Source organism: Tachyglossus aculeatus, chromosome 1, assembly GCF_015852505.1.
Source record: "Tachyglossus aculeatus isolate mTacAcu1 chromosome 1, mTacAcu1.pri, whole genome shotgun sequence".
Taxonomy (NCBI): domain Eukaryota; kingdom Metazoa; phylum Chordata; class Mammalia; order Monotremata; family Tachyglossidae; genus Tachyglossus; species Tachyglossus aculeatus.
Genome location: NC_052066.1, coordinates 137,936,921 through 137,957,749, shown reverse-complemented (window position 1 = coordinate 137,957,749; position 20,829 = coordinate 137,936,921). Strand labels below are relative to the sequence as shown.

At 43.9% G+C, this 20,829-nt stretch overlaps 1 protein-coding gene across 1 annotated transcript in view; it reads left to right on the top strand.

The window, feature by feature from the left end:
• Positions 1-20,829, top strand: part of BIRC6 (baculoviral IAP repeat containing 6) — a 367,036-nt gene that overhangs the window by 37,117 nt on the left and 309,090 nt on the right. Inside the window, 2 exon segments of the mRNA XM_038745922.1 lie at positions 10,778-10,959; positions 19,633-19,770. Coding sequence (XP_038601850.1) covers positions 10,778-10,959; positions 19,633-19,770 — 320 coding nt within the window.

The following is a 20,829-nucleotide window of genomic DNA, read 5'->3' as shown; positions in this document are numbered from 1 at the left end:
TCCCTGGCCACCAGATTCTTGAAAACGGTGATGAGAACGGCGTCTTGGAAGTTTTGTGGGACCTTTCTGTGTTTGTGCAGTTGTCGGAGCTTTAGGTCTCCTCTTTATGTGTAAATTTCGGCAGGAATGCCTTTGAATATCATCATCAATCGTATTTATTGATGAACTGATTATGAATATGATGAACTGATTCAAATCCAGAGGGGTTGAGTTCTCCTAAGCACTTGGAAGAGTACAATCCAAGTTGGGGGGCATGTTCCTTGCCCACAAGGAACTTATTCATTCACCCAGTCATATTTACTGAGCACTTACTGTGTGCAGAACACTGTACTAAGCGCTAGGAAAGTACAATTCAGCAACAGAGACAATCTCTGCCCAAAACGGGCGTACAGTCTAGAAGGGGGGAGACAGGCATCAAAAAAAGTAAACAGGCATCACTAGCATCAGTATAAATAAATAGAATTATAGAGAAGCAGCATGGCTTAGTGGAAAGAGCCCGGGCTTGGGAGTCAGAGGTTGTGGGTTCTAATTCCGGCTCCACCACTTATCAGCTGTGTGATTTTGGGGCAAGTCACTTAATATCTCTGTGCCTCAGTTACCTCATCTGTATAATGGGGATTAAGACTGTGAGCCCCACGTGGGACAACTTAATTACCTTGTATCTACCCCAGCTCTTGGAACACTTGGCACTTAGTAAGCTCTTACGTGACTCAGTGGGAAGAGCCCGGGCTTGGGAGTCAGAGGTCGTGGGTTCTAATCCCAGCTCTGCCACATGTCTGCTGTGTGACCTTGGGCAAGTCACCTAACTTCTCTGAGCCTTTTACTTCATCCTTAAAATGGGGAGTAAGACTGTGAGCCCCACGTGGGACAACCTGATCACCTTGTATCCCCTCCAACGCTTAGAACAGTGCTTTGCACATAGTAAGCGCTTAACAAATGCCATCATTATTATTATTATTAACAAATACCACCATCATCACCATCAATATAAATAAATAGAATTATAAATACATACATATATACACAAGTGCTGTGAGGGGGGTAGAGCAAAGGGAGCGAATCGGAGCGATAGGGAGGGGTGAGGGAGCAGAGGAAATGCTTACAGTCTAGGGAGGAAGACAGACATTAATATAAATGAATAATCTATAACATATATCTGATTGATAGTGATAGCTCACCAAATGAGTGAGGGCCCAGTGATACCTGCTGCTCAGGAGATCCCAGACCCTCCGTTCCCATCTAGTCTGGAGGTCCCAGTTCTCCGGACCAGCTGTTTTCCAATGCTGACCGGGAGATTGTAAAGGTTTCATCACTGCTCACCGGGAGATTGTAAAAGGTTGGGAAGAGAAAGGAAAGGTTTATTTTACTGTCCCAAGGACATGCACTTTGTTTTTCATAATAATAATAATAATAGTACTTGTTAAGCGCTGGGGTAGATACAAATTAATCAGGTTCGACACAGTCCCTGTCCCAGCACCCTCTCCCCCCTCCTTCTGCCCAGTGGAGCCAGGCAAATATTATAATATTATTATTATTACTCCTCTTATTTTTAAGACCTTACTACATGCCAAGCATTGCACTGAGCAGTGAGGTGGATGCAAGATAATCGGGTTTGGACACTGCCCCTGTCCCACATGGGGCTCACGGTCTGAAATAGGAGGGGGTTGAATTTAATCCCCATTTACAGATGAGGAAACTGAGGCCCAGAGAAGTTGTGACTTGCCCAAAGTCACGCAGAAGACAATTGACTGAGCTTGGATTAGAACCTAGGTCATCTCACTCCCAGGTCTTTTCTTTGCAGGGACAAAGTTTCTATTGACTCTAAGATGGAAAGTCGTGGGCATCCCCTCCTCTTCTCCCATCCGTATCCCACCTTTTGTTCCATTGCTGCCTTTTCATCCTGTTGGTTCCCGTCTGGACTGTAAGATCGTTGCGGGCAGGGGACGTGTCTGCCAACATTAATCGCTCATTAAATACTACTACTAATAATGATGGCATTGATTAAGCGCTTACTATGTGCAAAGCACTGTTCTAAGCGCTGGGGAGGTTACAAGGTGATCAGGTTGTCCCACGTAGGGCTCACAGTCTTAATCCCCATTTTACAGATGAGGTAACTGAAGCACAGAGAAGTGAAGTGACTTGCCCAAAGTCACACAGCTGACAAGTGGCGGAGCTGGGATTTGAACCCATGACCTCTGACTCCAAAGCCCGGGCTCTTTCCACTGAGCCACGCTGCTTCGGCTACTACGGATTGATTCCCTACTCCTTGCTCGTTTTACTCCAAAGTGTAACCAATCAACCAATCATCTCTGTCTTCCCTCTGCTCTCCCCACCCCCCCCGGCCAATTCCTCTTTCACGGCTCTCGGGCAGCTGTGCTTTGAGGCAAGATCCAAATGTTCTCTACGGGACCGCTGGCGGGGCAGCTGTGGGAACTGAACGTGGCCGTCCAGAAATTTGGCAGGGGATCTAGTCACCTGTGACTTCAAACCATTCATCAATATTAGCCTAGGTGTTAAGAGTCACAGCCACAGCAAATATTCTTTAAAGGACTCTTGGGCGATTCCAAAAGTTATCCAAACTTCAAAGGTGATATTTCTTTCCCTGTTCTCCCTCCCTGCCGTCTCCTGCGTCCCTCATTACTTTCACCGTGCGGCTGTGTATTTTGAAATGACAGCAATTCACCACCTTGCTAATCTAGAGAGCAAGGTAATGAATTTTGGGAGTTATTTTTTCTCTCGCTCTTTGGGCCCCTTGTATCATTCAGGTTGGAGGTGCTCTAATCTGATCCAGAAAGAATTGCATTCTTTGAAAATAAACAGATTTACTGGTCTAACGGAGACTTGGTTGTAGGGCAGTCATCTAAGCCACCTATTTAAGTGCATTTAGTGATGGATGAATCAGTCTATCAGTCCTTTGTATTTGAATGCTTACTGTGTTCATGTCACTGTCCCAAGTGCTTGGTAGAGTACAAGTACAACACAACAAGGTAATAGACACATTCCCTGCCCACAACTACCTTGCAGTCTAGAGGGGGAAACAGATATTAATATAAATAAGATACAGGTATGTATACAAGTGCTGTGGAGCCGGGAGGGGGGCTAAATAAAAGGAGCCCGTCAGGAAGATGCTGGATTTGATGGGAGAAGGGAGTTGAAGAAAAGCTTAGAACAGTGCTTGGCACATAGTAAGTGCTTAACAAATACCATCATTATTATTATTAAAAGGAAAAGAGGTCTTAGGCAGGGAAGGCCTCTTGGAAGAGCAGTACCTTCAATAAGGCTTTGAAGCAGACGAGAGTAATTGTCAGAAATGAAAAGGGAGGATGTTCCAGGCCAGAGGCAGGATTTGGGAGAGGGGTCGGTGGTGAGATAGATGAGATGGAGGTATAGTGAGAAGGACGGCATTAAAGGAGTGAAGTGTGAGGGCTGGGTTATAGTAGGAGAGTAGCAAGGTGAGGTAGGAGGGGGCAAGGTGATGGAGGGCTTTAAAGCCACTGGTGAGGAGTTTCTGTTTGATGCGGAGGTGGATGGATAAACTACTGGAGGTTCTTAAGGAGTGGGCAAACATGGACTGAGTGTTTTTCTAGAAAAATAAGCAGCAGAATGAAGTATGGACCGGAGTGGGGAGAGACCGGAGGCTGATAGAGTAATTAAGGTGGGATAGGATAAATGCTTAGATTAACATGGTAACAGTTTGGATGGAGAGGAAAGGATGGGTTTTAGTGATGTCGTGAAGTTGGAACTGACAGGATTTAGTGATGGATTGATTATGTGGGTCGAATGAGAGAGGGGAGTCAAGGATAATGCCAAAGTTACAGGCTTGTGAGACAGAAAGGATGGTGGTGCCGTCTACAGTGATGGGGAAAGTCAGGAAGATAGGGTTTGGGTGGGAAGATAAGTTCTGTTTTGGACACGTTAAGTTTCAGATGACGGCAGGTCATCCAAGTAGAGCCGTCTTGAAGGCAGAAGGAAATGGGAGACTGCAGAAAGGGAGAGAGATCAGGGCTGGAGATGTAGATTTGGGACTCATCCGCATAGACGTGATCGTTGAAGCCATGGGAGCAAATGGGTTTTCCAAGGGAATGGGTGTAGATGGAGAATAGAAGGGGAACCAGACCTGAACTTCGAAGGAACCCCACAGTTAAGGGGTTGGGAAGCAGAAGAGGAGCCAGCGAAAGAGACTGAGAATGAGTAGGGAGAGAGAGAGAGAGAGGAGGAGAACCAGGAGAGGACAGTGTCAGTGAATCCAGAAGAAGGGGTGGTTGACAGTGTCAGAGAGAACTGAGAGGTCAAGGAGGATTAGGATGGAGGAGAGGCCATTGAATTTGGCAAGAAGGAGATCATATGACCTTAGAGAGGTTGGTGTCTGTGGAAAGAAGGGGATGGAAGCCAGATTGGAGGGAGTCAAGGAGAGAATTGGAGGAGAAGAACTTGACAGCAGGTATAGACAACTTGCTCAGGAAGTCTGGAGAGGAATGATAGGAGGGACATGGCGATAACTGGAGGGATCCATGGGGTTTTTTAAGAATAGGGGGACATGAGACATGATCATGTTTGAAAGCTGTGGGGAAGAAGCCATCGGAGAGCGAACAGTTGAAGATGGCAGTAGGGAGTGGCCAACTGTTTTGATAAGGTGTGAAAGGATGGGGTTGGATGTGCAGGTGGAGGGGGTGGCTTTTGAGAGGAGGCAGGAGGCGATCTCTTCTAGAGATACTGCTGGAAAAGATGGGAGAGTTGAAGAAGCGGGAGGAGGAGGGAGGGACTGGAGAGGAACACTGGAGATCTTAGGGAAATCACACCTGATAGGTTCAATTTTGGTAACAAAGTAGGTAGGTCACCCCGTTAGGCCGCAGCCATTTTTTGACAGTCGGTAGGCACTACGGAGGTATCAAATCGTGGCCTATTTGGTGGTTAGTCAGGGAGACCTGGTTAGGAATGATCACAAGCCCATTATCACTGTTCAGCAGTTGCAACTGATTTCCAAATTTGGGGACCCCCCCCCCCCCCCCCCCACCGGCACCTTTGGTCAGCTTTTTAAAAATTAGCATCATCCTGCTTATGCTTATTTATTATCTGAGCCCAAAGCCACCTCCTGAGGAGTGTTACTCTGCTAACTTCCACAGTGTTCCTTTCCCCGCCACCAATCTGTCATCTGGAACGTGTCCCGCTGGACAGCAGTTCCTCTCCAAGCTCATTAGAAACCTCAGTAGTGTCGCTGGACTTCTTTAAAATGTTGCGGGTCAGACATCAGGCCCGGAAGCAGTGTGGCCTAGCAGATACAGCCTGGGCCTCGGAGTCAGAAGGACCCGGGTCGTGATTCCGCCTCCTCCATTTGTCTGCTGTGTGACATGGACCAACTCACTTTATTCATTCAGTCGTATTTATTGAGCGCTTACTGTGTGCAGAGCACTGTACTAAGCCTTTGGGAAGTACAAGTCGGCAACAGATAAAGATGGTCCCTACCCAACAACGGGCTCACAGTCTAGAGGGGAAGACAGACAATGAAACAAAACATGTAGACAGGTGTCAAAGTCATCAGGACAAATAGAATTAAAGCTTCTCTGGGCCTCAGTTATCTGTAAAATGCACATTATGACCGTGAGCCCCATGTGGGACAGGGACTGAATCCAACCTGATTAGCTGGTATCTACCCCAGAGTTTAGTATAATGCCTTGTGTATAGTAAGCATTTAACAAACACTGTGAAACAAACCAAACAAAAGAGAATTTTGGAGAACATTACATGATGAGACCAGGCCCTGGTAGTATCTGAACCAATTTACTGGTGGTGCTCAGTCAGCCTTACCTCGATACATTTAGGTAGGTTCGATCCCACCGTGACCTATGTACTTCTCTCAGTCTTGTCTTAAGCCTAGTATAAGTCACCTTCAAATCCTCCTAGACGGTCCCAGACACACCCTTTGCTCCCCAAAACATGAACGTGCCTACCCTTATTGGATTTTGTTCTAAGCGCCAAACAGGAGCGCTTATTAAGCGCTTAATAAATGCCATTTAAAAAAAGCGAGCTGCGCAGATTGGTCCCTGTTCAGTATTTGTTGAGCACTTAATGTGTGCAGAGCACCATATTAAGCTCTCAAGAGAGTACAGTTGAACAGACTTGGTAGACACGTTCCCTGCCCACCATGAGCTTATAGTCTGAAAAAGAGCACTGTAAGAGCTTACCTTTGGAGATAAAGTCGGCGTGGGCAGACGCAGATCATGCTGGTAATTGAATGGATACTTAAACACAATATGCCTTGAGTTTAAGGATCTGTTGCATTTTTGTCAGGAGGTGAGGCAAGGGCAAATTATAGCAGTTGCATGTAAGCCAAGGTGAGTTGAAACAGAGGTAGCCACCTGGGCCTTAGTGTTTCATGGAGAACGCCTTGAAGCTTTGTGAGTCTTGGGCTAGCTCCGAGGGAAAGTAGAAAGCCCAAGTCATTGGGCCCCAAAATACCGCCTTTGTACATCTCCCAAAATGGTGATACGTGTTGTGCTGGGTTGTTATCCTCTAGCATTAATCACAATTTTCCGGCAGCTTCTCTGAAATACTGTCCTCATTCTATATCGGATCCACCAGAATGCGTATGTAGGGTGTTTGAGCCCTGGTAGTACGAGAGTGACTCTTCCCTAGGCTTTCCCTTTTGGGCATTCTTGAGAATCTTCTCAGACTCGGGCTTCTACCAGCCTGCCTGCCTGCCTTCCTCCTCTTCTCCCTCCCTAGCATCTGGCTATCATCATCATCAATCGTATTTGTTGAGCGCTTACTATGTGCAGAGCACTGTACTAAGCGCTTGGGAAGTACAAATTAATATATATATTAATATATATTAATATCTGGAAGGGTTGCACTCATCTCGCTGAGTAGAAGTGATAGTGTTGTTTTGGGGAATTCAAGTCGAGTTCTGGGGTGGTGTGCTGTATATATCCGATTGGGAGAGGAAGCGCAGCGGAGATTATCAAGAGAGAGGAAATAGGTCCACAGTGTCAGTTGCTTTTTCAAGAGAGATTCGTTTAGAGAATTTGCGTCTTTTTAATTACCTGCCATTGAGTCTTGAACTGTTCTAATTATGGTGGATTATTGAAGTCTTTTGTAGTCCAAAACACTTAAATAATTTGCAGGGAATTTAAGGTTTTTTTGCCCTTCTCGTCTTACTTCGTTCCAGTCAGCTATGACCGTTTTTCATCTCTGCTTAACTCCCCTTCACCTCCTAGTTGTCGGCCTTCCCTGTCCCTTGGTGGGGTAGGAGGGGAGGGTCTTCTCTCTGCTTATTTTGCTTTGAGTGCCTGCTTGGTACCAGACTTGCTAAAGAGTTATTTCTCTGCTCTTTCACCATCCCAGAGTCTTCTCATGGCTGCCTCGGTTAAGGTGCTTATTCTTCATTTATCTTTCCACCAGGTAGAGGATGTGTGACAAAGACTTCTAAATTACATTGATTAAAGTCACTGCCGAATGTTTGGTTTGGGAGTTTGCCATTAGGGAGTCTATCAAAATATGAGCCTTTGTTTTTGTAAAGCCACTACTTTGTGGGTTGGGAGAAGGTGGATTGTCATTTTTCCTTCTTTAGTATTGTTGAAAATTGGTGCATCACGAATTACTGATGGAGGATACTGGGTTAAGTGAGGGATGTCAGGGTAGCCACAGGGAGTGGCCAGTGTGTCAGGAGCCCTAACGGACGATCAAGGAGGATAAGGGTCAGAACTGAGAGCCGTTCAAACAGGAATTATTAATTTTTCAGAACCCTGAAATTCAGTTAAGGTCAAATGATGTAGAACTCGAAAAAAGAAAATTGTCCCCCCTCTATTGGAAATGGGTCTTGTCATTAACTTCCAGAGAAGGCGGTCATTGCATCTTCAGGAGAATTGGCAAAGAAAGAACTGGAATTAAGATGCTAAACCTTTAATTGCTTCGGTTACAAATCCACCCTTGGAAACTCTCTTGGTTTTCTGACTAACCTTCATGCTCGGCCGATCCTTAATAGAAGTGTTTTACGGTACTGCAACGTGAAGAATAAGGAAGAATCATGAGCTAGTGCCTGGCCGTCAGGGATGCCAAGAATTTCTTCTTATGCTAACAACACTGACTTTTGTATAAATCCATCCCAGTTGTATAATCTCTTGGGGATTAGTTCCTTTGTGCTAAATGTTGCTAACACAAGGGGTGGGCAAGTTATGGCCTGGGAAATCACATCCAGCCTGTGACATGATTGAATCTGGTCCACCGCTATGTCTGGAGAAAAAAAAAAATGTGTGTATGTATCGCTATCTTTATATAATGTATGCACCATCATCACTCCAACTAAAAACATATACGGCACTGTGGACTTGGTACTAGTAATGAAAAAGAAATATTTTCTGAAAGTGAGTTCTTTGAGGTGTTGGAAGTTTTCAGGAAATTACTACACTTCTTCCAGGATACTGAAAGTGATCTTGGTGTCCTGAAAGGTTTAATTAGAAATCTGAGTCATTTACTTTTCACTGCAAATCAATCAATCAATCGTATTTATTGAGCGCTTACTGTGTGCAGAACACTGTACTAAGCGCTTGGGAAGTACAAGTTGGCAACATATAGAGACAGTCCCTACGCAACAGTGGGCTCAAAGGGCAGGCACATTAAAATTGCCTTGAACTTACCTAATCGAGTACATTAATTTCCATTTCCCTTTGGTAAATAATAATGGGTAATCTTGTTGTCCATATCTGAAGTTCCACCTCATGCCTGCAGTACTGCCGACTTTCTGGGTATGATGCACCTGCCCGAGGAAACTTGAACCCGTAGCAGAGCTCAGTGTAAACCATCTCTTCGGTAGGTTTAGCGTAAAAAAGAAGCTTTCCCCTCATTTCCAGTAGTTACTCTGTAGGGGAGAAAACCTTCAGGTTAGCCGACTAGTCACCAGAGGGCTGGAGTCAAGTTGGTTTAACCAGTATTGCATGTGCCCCCAACACAGCCAGTGGATACTTAAATCACATTTTAAAATTATTCTTAAGACAGTTCCCTGATTATACCCCCAGTCAGGAAGGGAGGTAATTAATTAGGGGGCTGGGATTCCGATTAGACTGTAGGTTTTAGGGGTGGGGGTGCTAGGGTTTTTTGAGGTGGCGATTTAGTCTATCTAGGCCAGCCCTGTGGTTGGAGAATCCACTGCCTTGTAGGCAGTTTGTCTTTCTCCTCTCATAGTTGTGTACTTCTAAGCGAGGATGAGGGGATCTGGACACGAACCGTACAAGCGCTCGGGCTTGGGAGTCAGAGGACGTGGTTTCTAATCCCATCTCCGCCGCTTGTCTGCTGTGTGACCTCGGGCCAGGTCACTTCACGTCTCTGGACCTCAGTGGCCTCATCTATAAAATGGGGATTAAGACAGTGATCCCCAAGTGGGGCGACCTGATTATCTTAAATCTACCCCGGTGCTTAGAACAGTGCTTGGCACATAGTAAGCGCTTAACAGGTACCATTGTTGTTGTCATTATTATTATTATTAAATATTTTACTCAACCTTGAGGTAGATTGGAAAACTAGGTAAAAGAACAGCCAGGTAATGAGCATTCAACAGGTATCTGCTGTAGAGTTTTGAACAGCATTAGTGCCAGGCCTGAAGAGTATAAAATAAAATGCAGTTACAAAATACAGTGTTTTCCTGTCTCCTGATTTAATAATTATGGTAATTGTGGCACCTGCCAAGCAGTGAACTAAATTGAAAGTTTCCAAAGCACTAAGGTGTTCAAAGTCTTTAGTAGTCCATCTACCCAAGGCCTCTTGAGACTCGTCCCTTAGCTGTCTGTGTTTCTCTCTGCTCCACATAGTTTTTTTCCTGGCTGAGTGGGGCAGTCTGCGTTGCCTCCCAAAGTGAGAGTCTTCAGAGAAGAGCCTTGACTTGTCAGGGCCCACCAAGACTGGCAGTCGGGGGAGGGTGACAAGTTGAGTCACGGTAGGGAGTGAAACTTTACTTGTCAGTCAGATGCAATGTCAAGTTTCCCACTGGGCTCAGACGTCCTTGAATCTGCGTGGTAAAACTTCTGCCGAGTGTGGGGTGATGCTCAGTGGTAAGCTGGTCCTCAGGAGATTTAAGTCCCAAAAGGATTTATTCATTGACTCTTTTTTTAAAATATATAAAGTCTCTTCTTGAAACACCCTTATACTGTGTAGACCAGTCCAGTTTGTGGCTTAGGTGTAATTTGGAGGTGATCTGATTTTTTCTCAAGAAATCTTTTGGAACCTTGCAGCTGTTGGAAATAAATTATGAATGTATAAGGAGTTGTCTGAACCTTAAACCTTGAGGGTAACTATCCCCATACTTCAGTTAAAATGAAGATTTCCCTAAATGCAAGCGTGCTATCTTTGCCACAGAGCAGTGGGACCAAGTGGAGAGATCAGAGGCCCGGGGTTCCAATCTCAGTTCTGCCGCGTGTGACTTTGGGCGAGTCATTTCTCTCATTTTTAAAATGTGGATTCAGTACCTGTCTCCCTCAGTCGGTAGTATTTGTTGAGTGCTTCCCGTGTGCAGAGCAGTGGACGAAGTTCTTGGGAGAGTACGATATAACAGAGTTGATATCTAACCTGTGAGCCTCATGTGGAACAGGGTCTGTATTTGACCTGATTATCTTGAATCTACCCTAGATCTTAATACAGTGCTTGCCACATAGTAGACACTTTACAGATATCACTATTATTATTCTTATTATCATTGCTTTATGTTTAGCCAGAGTGACCGTTGAAGCTGAATTATTTTCCGTACTGCAGGACACTTTCTAAATGTCTAATTATTCTCTTCCCTATGCAGCGAAACCAGGTGGACGAGTAAAATGTCAGTATATTTCTGCGGTGGATAAAGTGATCTTTGTGGACGATTATGCAGTGGGATGTAGAAAAGACCTTAATGGCATCTTGTTGCTGGACACAGCTCTGCAAACTCCGGTGTCCAAACAGGATGATGTGGTGCAGCTTGAATTACCCGTTACAGAGGTAAGTCGAACGCTCTTTGAGTGCGTTTGAATATAAGGCTCGGCACTCGTGACACCCATTTCCTCCTCCGTGTACTGGAATGGACACCGAGAGGCTGTACTTCTAATGACATTGCATCGTCCTCCAAACAGCCCGACTAAAGCAAAGAAGACTTTTATCACTTTCGTGACCGGGGAGCCTTGCTCAAACTTCTGATGTACCTAAGAACCAAGCTTATTTGCTGAGGGGAGTAAAATCCTGTAGGTTATCCCGAGGCTACATGGTCATTGCCAGCCTTTTGAAAAACACAGATTGAATTTAAGTGATCTAGATTTTATTATAGTGTCAAATTGTAGTTGCCCAGTAAAAGTATTCCAGTTTCAATCTTTGCTTCCAGCCAGTTATGACTTTTGGAAAATCATTTTTGGCTGACCCAGATATCTTTAACCGCTCTTTGAAAGCATTTTTTTCTAGCGTTCCGAATTCTTTTGCTATTTTGTAGTTTGAAAAATACCAGGCACTAAAATTATATTCTTAAATGTGGAAATAACCTGAGAGAAATATCCAGATACTCTTGTGGTAATATGCATAAGTGGACCTGACAGCGAGTTGTAGATGACTAATCATTTTGTTTGAAAACCAGTGATCGGCTTCAAAAGCAGTGATTTTTGTGTCTAATTTCTTCCTAATATCATCTGTCAGCAAAATGTCCAACACGAACGGATGCCAGCCACAGCATCCATGTGACTCAACTTGCCAAGCTAGCTACATTGTTTTTAGGGCTTTTGTTTTTTTTTTAATGGCATTTAGTCACTTCCTGTGTGTCAGACCATGCCAGCACGACTTTGACAGAAGTTGTGACGTCCCGACGAGGGCGTCTCCGTGAAGTCGCTGTGGGTCGGAAATGACCCGACGGCATTTGAAAAAGAGGAAGACAGTGTCAGGCAGTCTGCTAAGTACTGGAGTAGATACAAGGTAATCAGGTTGGAGACAGTAGATGTCCCACATGGGGTTCACGGTCTTAATCCCCATTTTACAGATGAGGCCCAGAAAAGTGAAGTGCCTTGCCCAAGGTCACCCGGCAGGCTAGTGGCGGAGTTGGGATTAGAACCCAGCTCCTTTGAGTCCCAGGCCTGTGCTCTTTCCACTGGGCCACACCGCCTCTCTAGTTGCTGCTTTTAGTTGTAATGGATAACAGTGGATTTAATTTTACTTTATTCCTTTGCACACATTTCTTTGCATTTAGGCCCTACATTGGGGCATTATGTCACAGTGGGGCATAGTATGTCAGTACACTCAGGTAACTGCCCAAGGTGAGGAAGGAAAGAAAAATTTAATGGCACCTAGATTGCAATATGGGAAGATTTTTGGGAAACCAAATTAGCATACTTAAACTAGAGGTAGGGCAGCCAGTAAGTATTCAATAATAATAATAATAGTAATAATAATAATAATAATAATGGCATTTATTAAGCGCTTACTATGTGCAAAGCGCTGTTCTAAGCGCTGGGGAAGTTACAAGGTGATCAGGTTGCCCCATGGGGGGCTCACAGTCTTAACCCTCATTTTACAGGTGAGGGAACTGAGGCACAGAGAAGTGAAGTGACTTGCCCAAAGTCACCCAGCTGACAAGTGGCGGAGCTGGGATTTGAACCCATGACCTCTGGCTCCAAAGCTCATGCTCTTTCCAATGAGCCACATTCAGAATCCATAGGTGCAAGGCACTATGCTAGTTGTTTGGATACATGTTTGTAACTAGAAATAATTGTGGTGTTTGCTAAGCATTTACTATGTGGCAAACACTGTGGCAAGATCTGGGGTAGATAGACGATTATCAGGGTGGACACTGTCCAGGTCCCAAATACTGATGGTATTTGTTAAGCGCTTACTATGTGCAAAGCACTGTTCTAAGCGCTGGGGAAGATACAAGGTTATCAGGTTGTCCCACATGGGGCTCACAGTCTTAGTCCCCATTTTACAGATGAGGGAACTGAGGCCCAGAGAAGTGAAGTGACTTGCCCAAAGTCACACAGCTGACAAGTGGCAGAGCTGGGATTCGAACCCATGACCTCTGACTCCAAAGCCCATGATCTTTCCACTAAGCCACAGCTGCTTCTCTAAGCCCAAATAGGGCTCAAAGGCTGAAGAGGGAGGTCAGGTACCTATCCCCATTTTACAGATGGGGGAAACTGAGGCCCAGAGGAGATAAGTGCCTGACCTATAGTCACACAGTAGGCAAGTGGCAGAGCCGGGATTAGAAGCCAGATCCTCTGATTCCCAGGCCCTGGCTCTTTCCGCTAAGCTGTGCAGCCTCTAGAAATTCTTTATATCCGGTAGAGTTGGACAGCGGAGCTCTCCTACTATTCAGGCCAAAGGACTGCAAGTGATCACTACACAATCTTACCCTTAACAAATGAGGGAAATACTTGGGAATGGTCAGCGTTTCAGTGAACTACCTTGTCTATTTGAGGAGCTTTCAAACCTTTCTAAGAAACTATACTTCTGCCGTCGGAAGGACTCCTCCTGTATGTACGCCTTCACATCCGGATTCCCTCTAATCACTCAGCCTCTCCAAGCCCCCATCCCCCGTTTCTGTTCTCCCACCCTCAAAGTGCCCATTGGCAGTAAATAGAGGGAAGAACAACTGAAACGTGTGGCGGAGGGCCTGAGGGAACAATTCCTGCTCTGTCTTGGCTTATTTTCCCTCCTGCTCCTACCGCTTCTCAGCGGGCTCTCTAGAGCTTCTTTTATTTGTCCCCGTATCCGCTGGAAAGGCAGCACCCCCATCTAGTCTCTCGAAGCTCCCCGACGGGGGGTACATGATCTCCCGTGAAATCTGCCTGTCTGCGTGGCGGTGTCTGGATCGGACAGCTTTGAACAATACTGGACGGCTCTCCCTACCCTGCTCGACATTTTGATCCTCTAGACTGTAAGCTCATTGTGGGCAGGGGATGTGCCTGCCAATTCTGTGGTATGGTGCTCCCTCAAGCCCCGATCAACAACCCTGCACAACCAGTTCCAGAAAATATACAGACTAGTAGATAATAATAATAATGATGGTATTTGTTAAGCTCATTCTCTGTGCCAAGCACTGTTTGAAGTGCTGAGGGAAGATGGATAACAAAGTTTCCGAAAGATGAAACCCTCCCCACGCACCTTGGTGACAGTATCACGGTGATCCTTTCTGAGTTCTGTAAGTGGTAACATTTGACACCAGTAAGGGACTTGAGCTATAATAGGGATCAGAATAATGGTATTTATTAAGTACTTACTATGTATTCAGCACTGTACTAAAGGGCCGGGGTAGGTAGACGCAAGAAAATCAGATCTGAAGCAGACCCGGACTCATACCAGGCTCGTAAAAGGGAGGGAGGACAGGAATTTAATCCTCATTTTCCAGGAGAGGAAACTGAGGCACAGGGCAGTTAAATGACTCGCCGAGGTTACACAGTAAAGAAAGTGGCAGAGCTGGACTAGAAGCCGGATCTACTGACTCCTCACCCTGAGAAGCAGGGTGGACTAGCGGAAAGGTCACAAGCCCGGGAATCGAAGGATTTGGATTCTAATGCTGGCCCTGCCCCTTGCCTGCTCTGTGACCTCGAGCCAGTCGACTTCTCTGTGGGTGCGATTCTTCATCTGCAAAATGGGCATTCAGTCTGTTCTCCATCCTGCTTAGACTCTGGGTCATGGACTGTGTCCATTCTGCATGTTTCTGTGTCTACCCCAGTGTATTGTACGGTGTTTGGCATATATGTATTGTATTGTACAGTTTTGTACAGTGCTTAACAAATACCACTATGGTTATTATCATTACTACTACTACTACAACTCTTTCCACTGGACCACACTGTCTTTCAAGTGACTGCCTTCTGAACTGATCCTTCCCAGACTTCTTTGAACATTAAAAACATTGATGTAAAAACAGCCTCTTTGACTTTGAAGTCAACACCCTCCCTCCCTCAGTGTACATTAAGTGATCCTGGATTGTGGCTTGTAAATTGAGAAACAGGCTTGCCCGCTCCTTAGGGAATAGAGGCTCTCTTAGAATAGTTAACCTGGTTTTGCGGAGTTTCCAGAGAGTGAAAGCAAGTTGAGCCATTGCTCAAATTGTGAATGACTCATTTTTACTGCCAGCAGTTTGAAGCAGCTCTGGGTAACAAGTCCTCTTTTAATTAACCTCTTATTTAGTTATATGCAAAAATGCAGCATAGGAACTAGAAATAATTTAGCAGGTGCCTGACCCTTTCAGGGGAACTCTCTTCCCTTCACTCGACTGTAGTTCAGTGCCGAGTGCTTAATACAGTGCCAAGCGCTTAGTACAGCGCTCTGCACACAGTAAGCGCTCAATAAATATGATTTAATGAATGACTAGGTCTTCAGGAAGAAAAAAAACCCTTTGAGATGCTTAGTGTCTTTAGGCTTACTTCCTAGCCCATGAAATGAACTCCATCAGCTTATGGGTCTGGTTGGGTAGCCCATTGTTGGTAGGGGTTGTCTCTATCTGTTGCCGAATTGTACTTTCCAAGTGCTTAGTACAATGCTCTGCACACAGTAAGCACTCAGTAAAAACGACTGAATGAATGAATGGTTTCGACCCCGACACCCCCCTCCCTTTCCCCTCTTCCCCCCGCCCAGAATTGGCGCAATGCTCTTGATACTCATTCTTGGAGAAGTTTGAATTTCAAACCGTCTGCACCAGAGAAGCCACACTTACAAATTATTCATTCATTCAGTCGTATTTATTGAGCACTTAGCATGTGCAGAGCACTGTACTAAGCGCTTGGGAAGTACAAGTTGGCAACATATAGAGACGGTCCCTACCCAACAATGGTTTCACAGTCTAGAAGGAGGAGACAGACCACAAAACAAAACATGTAGACAGGTGTCAAAACCGTCAGAATAGAGTTACAGCTATATGCACATCATTAACAAAATAGAGTAATAAATATGTCCAAGTAAAATAAATAGAGTAATAAATCCGTACAAATGTATTAGTATTTTCATCTATAATGCTGCATATGTTTACTGAATTATTTGACCTCAGGTGTACCCTATCAAATCAGTAATCCAAAAAAATTAAGGAATGGAAAAAAAAACTCATTTCAAGAGAACAAGGACACCTTTTGGGGATTATCCACCATCTGGTTCCAAAATGGAATCACTTTTCCATCCCAGCTAATAGTTTACAAAATAATATGGGTCATCATGACTGATTGCTCAGAGTCAGAGTTTTGCCACGTGGATCACTGTTGCCACTGACATCTACAGACTTCTGTCACATTACATAAACAAGGTGTCATCTTACATCAGAAGCAGCGTGCTCAATGGAAAGAGCCTGGACTTGGAAGTCAGAGGTCATGGGTTCTAATCCCGGCTCTGCCACTTGACAGCTGTGTGACCTTGGGCAAGTCAGTTAACTTCTCTGTGCCTCAGTTCCCTCATCTGTAAAATGGGGAATAAGACTGTGAGTCCCACATGGGACAACCTAATTACCTTGTATCCCCCCAGCGCTTAGAACAGTGCTTGACACATAGTAAGCGCTTAACAAATACCATCATCATTATTATTATTATCCCAAAAGCAAGGCTCTATTGGCTTTAAAACCATTAACAGCATGATAGGAGCTTTCACCATGTCCTCTTCAGAAAGAATGTACCTTTAATATTTTTCTTTCATTCATTCACTCAATCATATTTACTGAGCGCTTACTATTTGCAGAGCACTGTACTAAGCGTTTGGGAGAGTGCAACAGAAAACGGATTCCCTGCCCACAATGAGTTATAGTTTACAGGGGGAGACAGACATTAATATAAATAAATTACAAGTATATACGTAAGTGCTGCGGGGCTGGGAGTGGGGATAAACGAAGGGAGCAACTCAGGGTGAAGCAGAAGGGAGTAGGGGAAGAGGAAAGGTGGGGCTTAGTCGGGGAGGCCTCTTGGAGGAGTTGGGCCTTCAATAAGGCTTTGAAGCGGGGGAGAGTAATAATTGTTGGATTTGAGGAGGGAGGGCCTTCCAAGACGGAGGATGTGGTTGAGGAGTCGGCGGTGAGACAGATGAGATCGAGGTACAGTGAGGAGCTTAGCATTAGAGAAACGAAGGATGGTGGCTGGGTTGTAGTAGGAGAGTAGCGAGGTGAGGTAAGAGGGGGGCAAGGTGATTGCTTTGAAGCTAATGGTGAGGAGTTTTTGTTTGATGCGGAGGTGGATGGGTTACTACTGGAGTTTCTTGAGGAGTGGAGGAACATGTCCTGAATACTTCTGTAGAAAAATGATTGCGACAACTGAGTAAAATAGGCGGCTGGGAGGTCAGCAGGGAGGCTGATTCAGTAATCAGAGCGGGATAGGACAAGTGATTGGATTAGCGTGGTTGCAGTTTGGATGGAGAGGAAAGGGTGGATTTTAGCGAGTTTTTTGCTAGGTTGACATTGAATAAAATGAATGTATATAGAACTTTAGACATGAGGTTATCCAGCTCATCCTTCTATCCCAAGGACAGAGAAGTGGATGTTTATTCCCTATTTCATGCAGGTTGTATTTTGGTGTTTATAGAGTGTGCAAAGTCAAAATGACTCCCTTATGGTAGTCCATTGGTAGTGATTGATTATTTTGCATTCATGGAAAGCATCATTCAGTATTTGTGTCTCTATAAATCGCTCACAAAAGCCACAGCCCTTCTGAATGTACGTGTAAATCGGGATTACAGAAACGTACTCCCCAGTGGATCAAGCCCTGAATTTGCAGATAAAACCCTTTGAATCAATGTAATGTTTAACAGTCAGTACTCTGACCCTCGAGCAAGACACTGATTTCTTTGAGCCCTCATTTTTCTACTCTACTTCACATTCATCCTAAGTTCATCCAGGATATTGGGGGCTGTGCGGTTGCAAATATTCCCGGGGCAAGGTTAATGAGCATTTGTTTGCTCCTGAAGGAATAAATGCACTTTGTCACCAAAAGAGCACTTGACTTGTAAATCGATATGTGGGTACTGGTGGGGAATTTATAGCTTATGATCATGATCCCTCTGGTTTTAACCTGGGATTCCCCCCCACAAAAAGGACATTCATTATTTTAAAGTGCATTCAGAATAGAGGGTAATTGGCTGCTTTTTCAAGGAACGGTAATGAGGCATATCACGATTGCTGCCGATATCATATTGATAAATAGAACAGGAATCAGGCTTCCAGATGCTTTCCTTTCCCCTGAAATACGAAAGGCCAGGTTGGTGTGACGTATGCTTCTTTCTAATACATAGCCAGTCATAGAGCACCCCCTTCTCCAAATTAAATGTCTACGGGCCCTGATATTAGCACTCTGTGGTCCTGATACCTTCCATCTATTTCATACATATTGCACTGAATCTGTGATAACATTTTGTTGGTTCCAACAAGAGCTCAGTGCCAACTCTTTGCTGAAACTGAGAACTGTAGAACTTGTACTTCCCAAGCGCTTAGTACAGTGCTCTGCACATAGTAAGCGCTCAATAAATACGATTGATGATGAACTGTAGATTCAGACCCATCTCCATTCACCTCTGACAGTGGTCCTTAGAGAATCAACCATTTTCAACAGCGTCATCTTGAAGCATTCCAGCTCAAACCCATCTTTCTACCTATCTAATGCCCCTTAAATTTATTCCCTACACCTCTTACCTCTAGCTTTCCTAGCAAGCCCTGGCATCAAATAACAAGTTTGGGATTCTGCAGAATGCTATTGTTGTTTTTGAGTTAAAAAATTCAAGATGGATTTATTTGGGGATATGTGTGTGTGTGTGTGTGGATTTATTTGGGGATCTTGAAAATCCGTCTCGAATTATTTGAACTTAAAAACAACAATAACGTTCTATATATATATATTTATATATAAATTTGAAATTTGTATGTGTGTATATATATGTGAAGTTTACATTTGTATACAGACATGCACACAGCAGTTTGCGCTAAAGGTGAATAGCTGTAAACACTTCAAAACTCCTAATGTCTTTATTTCTGCTTTCCTATGAAGTTGATGTCACATCATCCTATTTTGGAAATGGAGAAAGCATTGCAAATCATCTCTCAATTATTGGATTTCTTTTGGGCTTCTCTGAGTGTTAGATTAGTCCTTTTAAAAGTTTTGCCATAATGAATCGTAGACTAGATGAACTAGAATGTAAGCCCATTGTAGGCAGGAATTCTCACTGTTGCTGAATTGTACTTTTCCAAGAGCCTAGTACAGTGCTCTGCACGCAGTAAGCGCTCAATACATATGATTGAATGAGTGAATAAATAGAACTATTTACCGCTCTCAGGACCACACTGATGCTACTCTCCCTCCAGTAAAGTGGGCCTGAGAGATTGTTGTTTGAGAACTAGAGTAGCAGATCATATCGCCTCTTTTGGTATTTTCATGACGTGTGTGTGTAAGTGTGTAAAGATAAAGGACAGTTCACAAAGAGAGAACTCTGCTATAAGAACCATGAAATAATTAAAAAAAAAAACCCACCGAGCATTTATATTGCATAATCTTGGTCTTCTCTGCAACTTTTTTAAAAAGTCCATATTTCCTCTCTTCCTTTCCAGCAGAATTCAAAAATCTAATTTAGAGCAAAAGAGCCCAGAATAGTCTCCGGAATAAAGTTCTGAATCGCTAAAATACTACAATCTGGGTTCCAGGATTGATTTAACTTTGTCATCTTTCCTCACTTTTTTAGGCTCAGCAACTGTTATCTGCTTGTGTAGAGAAGGTAGATGTTTCTAGTACAGAGGGATATGATTTATTCATTACACAGCTAAAAGATGGACTAAAAAATACCTCGCATGAGACAGCAGCAAATCACAAAGTTGCAAAGGTAAGAATTAAAAACAAGCAAGAATTGACTTGAGATAAAATGTCCTCTCCCCCACATTACAAAGAATGTCAGTAAAACATCCTCTCTGTTGAGAAGAATTTAAGTCTGTTTTTCCCACGCTGTGGTTAAAATAACTTCTATTGTGCTGGTGACAGTCAAACTGTAGATTTAAAAAAACGCGTTTGTTAAGCGTTTTTAAACCTTGTTCATATCATCGTGAAATGTAAATTTTTCTGAGGTAACATTCACTGTGTGAGAATATACGTGAACATATGGGAAAATAGATGCTCATGAACTGAAAGAAAGCACTTTCCATTCTTGTGGCATTTTCCAGCTTTTAATGTAATAATTAGTTGCTCCTTTATTTGACAATTGGAAATGAAACTTAAAATGAATGACATGCCCAGGCTTCAATAAAAAAGTGGCAGAAATCAATCACATGGATAGAAAGACTGGTTTCAAGAAATCTGCGTCAGTTCAGTCAAGGAGAGATCTCTGAAGACTTCACAGCCATTTTACATCATTACTAGATGTTCCCAACTCCTGGGCTTGTAAAGGGACACCTCAAACAACAGAAAAACAGTAATTAGTTTCTGTTTTCTATCTTGTTACTTTTCATGGGGGTGTGTTTGAAGGTGGTTTTTGGGGGGTGCTTATCTGCAAATTTAAGTAGATAAGTTAGTGGTGTGTGGATGTTAGAAACAGGTATGTGTGGCTTAGATAAGTTTATATTGTGGGCAGTGTAAAAACGTCACACTTTTCAAAATATTTTCAAGACCGAAACAAAAACATACTATATTTCTCTGCTGGAACCTTATCCAGGGGTAGAACTTGTGATTAATGATGTGTAAAGAAGACACTGTAATTATTTTTCTGCCTCACCTGTGTTCACTACACCGATAAAATTAGAAGCGGTTCTGCTCAACAGTGGGTTGCTCACACTGCAAGCTACGGTATTGAAGGACAAGAATTTTTTCCCCAAAATACCTAGGGCAGGCAATTAAAGCATATTCAGTGCCAACGTCTCAAAGCACTAGGAATGAGATACATTCACAGGGG